At 49.7% G+C, this 2,540-nt stretch overlaps 1 protein-coding gene across 1 annotated transcript in view; it reads right to left on the reverse strand.

Annotated features, from left to right (window-relative positions):
- map2k1 (mitogen-activated protein kinase kinase 1) overlaps positions 1 to 2,281 on the reverse strand; it is a gene marked incomplete at its 5' end in the record, with an annotated part of 28,767 nt that extends 26,486 nt beyond the window's left edge. Inside the window, one exon of the mRNA XM_080847424.1 lies at positions 2,199 to 2,281. Coding sequence (XP_080703550.1) covers positions 2,199 to 2,281 — 83 coding nt within the window. The remainder of the gene's footprint in view (positions 1 to 2,198) is intronic.
- Between the last annotated feature and the right edge of the window lie 259 nt (positions 2,282 to 2,540).

A 2,540-nucleotide genomic window follows, 5' to 3' on the forward strand; every position in this document is an offset into this window, starting at 1 on the left:
TGTTACTCTGGTCCCCTGAGGCGGTGTGTGTGTGTGTTACCCTGGTCCCCTGAGGCGGTGTGTGTGTTCATGTGTTACTCTGGTCCCCTGAGGCGGTGTGTGTGTTCATGTGTTACTCTGGTCCCCTGAGGCGGTGTGTGTTCATGTGTTACTCTGGTCCCCTGAGGCGGTGTGTGTTCATGTGTTGGGTACTGAGAAGGTGTGTGTGTGTTTATGTGTTGGGTACTTCATTGTGTGGCTGTCTTTACTCTCCTGCTACCAAAGAGGAGTTCAAAAGGCTAGAATGTTCCGTTCCACGGTTATAACTCTTCCAAAACAAAAACTGTCAGAGCTTAAATTTGAAAGACTTGTTTATTTCTTAAAGCCCAGCCAGGCGGAAACTGCAGCTGTCCCTAAATCCCTCCTGAAACAGTGCAGTGCGGTAAGACAAACCTGTCAGCGTATCGCCCACCTGGCACTTCTCCCTCCTCATCTTCTCACTCCTCCCTCCACTCTTCCTCATCCCTCCATCCTCCTCTCTTCCTCCCTCCTTCATCCCTCCATCCCTCCACTCCTCCTCCCTCCACTCTTCCTCATCCCTCCATCCTCCTCTCTTCCTCCCTCTTTCATCCCTCCTTCATCGCTCCACTCCTCCTCCCTCCACTCTTCCTCATCCCTCCATCCTCCTCTCTTCCTCCCTCCTTCATCCCTCCTTCATCCCTCCACTCCTCCTCCCTCCACTCTTCCTCATCCCTCCATCCTCCTCTCTTCCTCCCTCTTTCATCCCTCCTTCATCCCTCCACTCCTCCTCCCTCCACTCTTCCTCATCCCTCCATCCTCCTCTCTTCCTCCCTCCTTCATCCCTTCATCCCTCCACTCCTCCTCCCTCCACTCTTCCTCATCCCTCCATCCTCCACCACCCCCCGTCTCCCTAAAGAGGAGGCTGTCTGACAGACTCTCACTGTGGTGGGATGCGAGCGTGTGTGTGTGTGTGTGTGTGTGTGTGTGTGTGTGTGTGTGTGTGTGTGTGTGTGTCTGAGGCCGTCAGGGCCCTCGGCAGCCTCTTAAGCGCGACACGCCATGATGAACACACGCACCACTGACTCCCGGGGACCAGGGAGAGAGGGAGACGTCTGAGCCGCCAATCACGGCTCTGCAAGAAGCAGGCACAGCCCACAGGGGCCGCCAAACAAAAGACACAGACGAACGGAACCTTCACAACGGTTCCAGAACCTTCGGAACAACAGGGTTCCACAGGGCATGCATGTCATTGCCATGCGTCACGTGACCGGGTCCAATCAGAGCGGCTTGTTTATATAAGCGAGCGTCATCATTGATCTGTCATGAGGGTTTAATGGGGCTGAAAAATAGAAGTGATTACACTTCTCTGAACCCAGCCAAGGGCAGCCAACTATGTTGTCCCAGCAGTTAATCATCACTACTATATCCTTCCACAGTCGTCCCGTTATGTGAGGCAAACTGTGACTAGCCTACACTCCTCTGTGACAACCTCTGTCCCCATCCTGACCCTGCCAGTACCCAATCCTCACCCTGGAGACACTGAGGCCGATGGTATCTCAATCACACAGACCAGTCCTGGCACTGCGGGCTGTAATACCTCCTCCGCTTGGCGGTGATAAAGCCATTCTGTTCGGAGGAGCGCACACACTGATTTCATCACTCCTGTTACGTTAAAACAGGCTCTCTTACGAGCAACATTGCCAGTGTTCAGGTAACCCATGACGACGGGAAAGACCACAACACTATGTCTATAGTCCCAGCAGTGGATTTTGTAAAACTGCTAAATACACATAATAAGTATTCATGGACTTGAAGAAATGGGACAGAAGTGCTCGCACGCACAGACATAGACACGCAGGCAAACACAGAGACACACATTTACATTCACAAAGATTAGCCTCTCTAAGGTGTATTACAATTAATTGTCGAATTAACAAATATTTGGGAAATGTCCTCGCATTTAATGATTTATTGCGTATTATCTTGCGCAACCTCTTCAACCATTAATTTAAAATAAGGTCATTATTTACAAGTGTATTCTAAACCTATACGCGCATTAAACCTATACGCGCATTTAGAGTAGCCTAGGTCGTCAAAGAAACACACATTGACAACCAGTGGCAGTCCCTGTTGAGTGCCGTTCAGGACTTGGGTGTAGAGTGGTAACATGATTAGTAGAGACGAGAAGAATAACTCACTCTATGGACCCGGTTCCGTTGATAGCGTTCCCGTCAGGAATCGGGTTGAGCGTGATCGGCTCCGGCTTTCTCCTTTTCTGCATCTTGTTCTAAAAGACAGATGTGTGATATTTAACACTAAAGAATAAACGACAGCAGTGATTTGATGTCAGCTCGCTGGTAAATCAACTTAGAATAGTCTGATTGCTGTGGAGCTCCCACCCAAACGATGAGCTAAAACAATATAAGCTACTTCCGACATTGTAAAGAAAGGTAAATAATGCCTTAAATGCAGAAATGTCACCAACCTGTCACGGAGAAACAACAGCTGGACAAAAAAAATCAATTCGCCGAGGTGGTGTA

Source organism: Sprattus sprattus (genome assembly GCF_963457725.1).
Source record: "Sprattus sprattus genome assembly, chromosome: 11".
NCBI classification, from domain to species: Eukaryota; Metazoa; Chordata; class Actinopteri; order Clupeiformes; family Clupeidae; genus Sprattus; species Sprattus sprattus.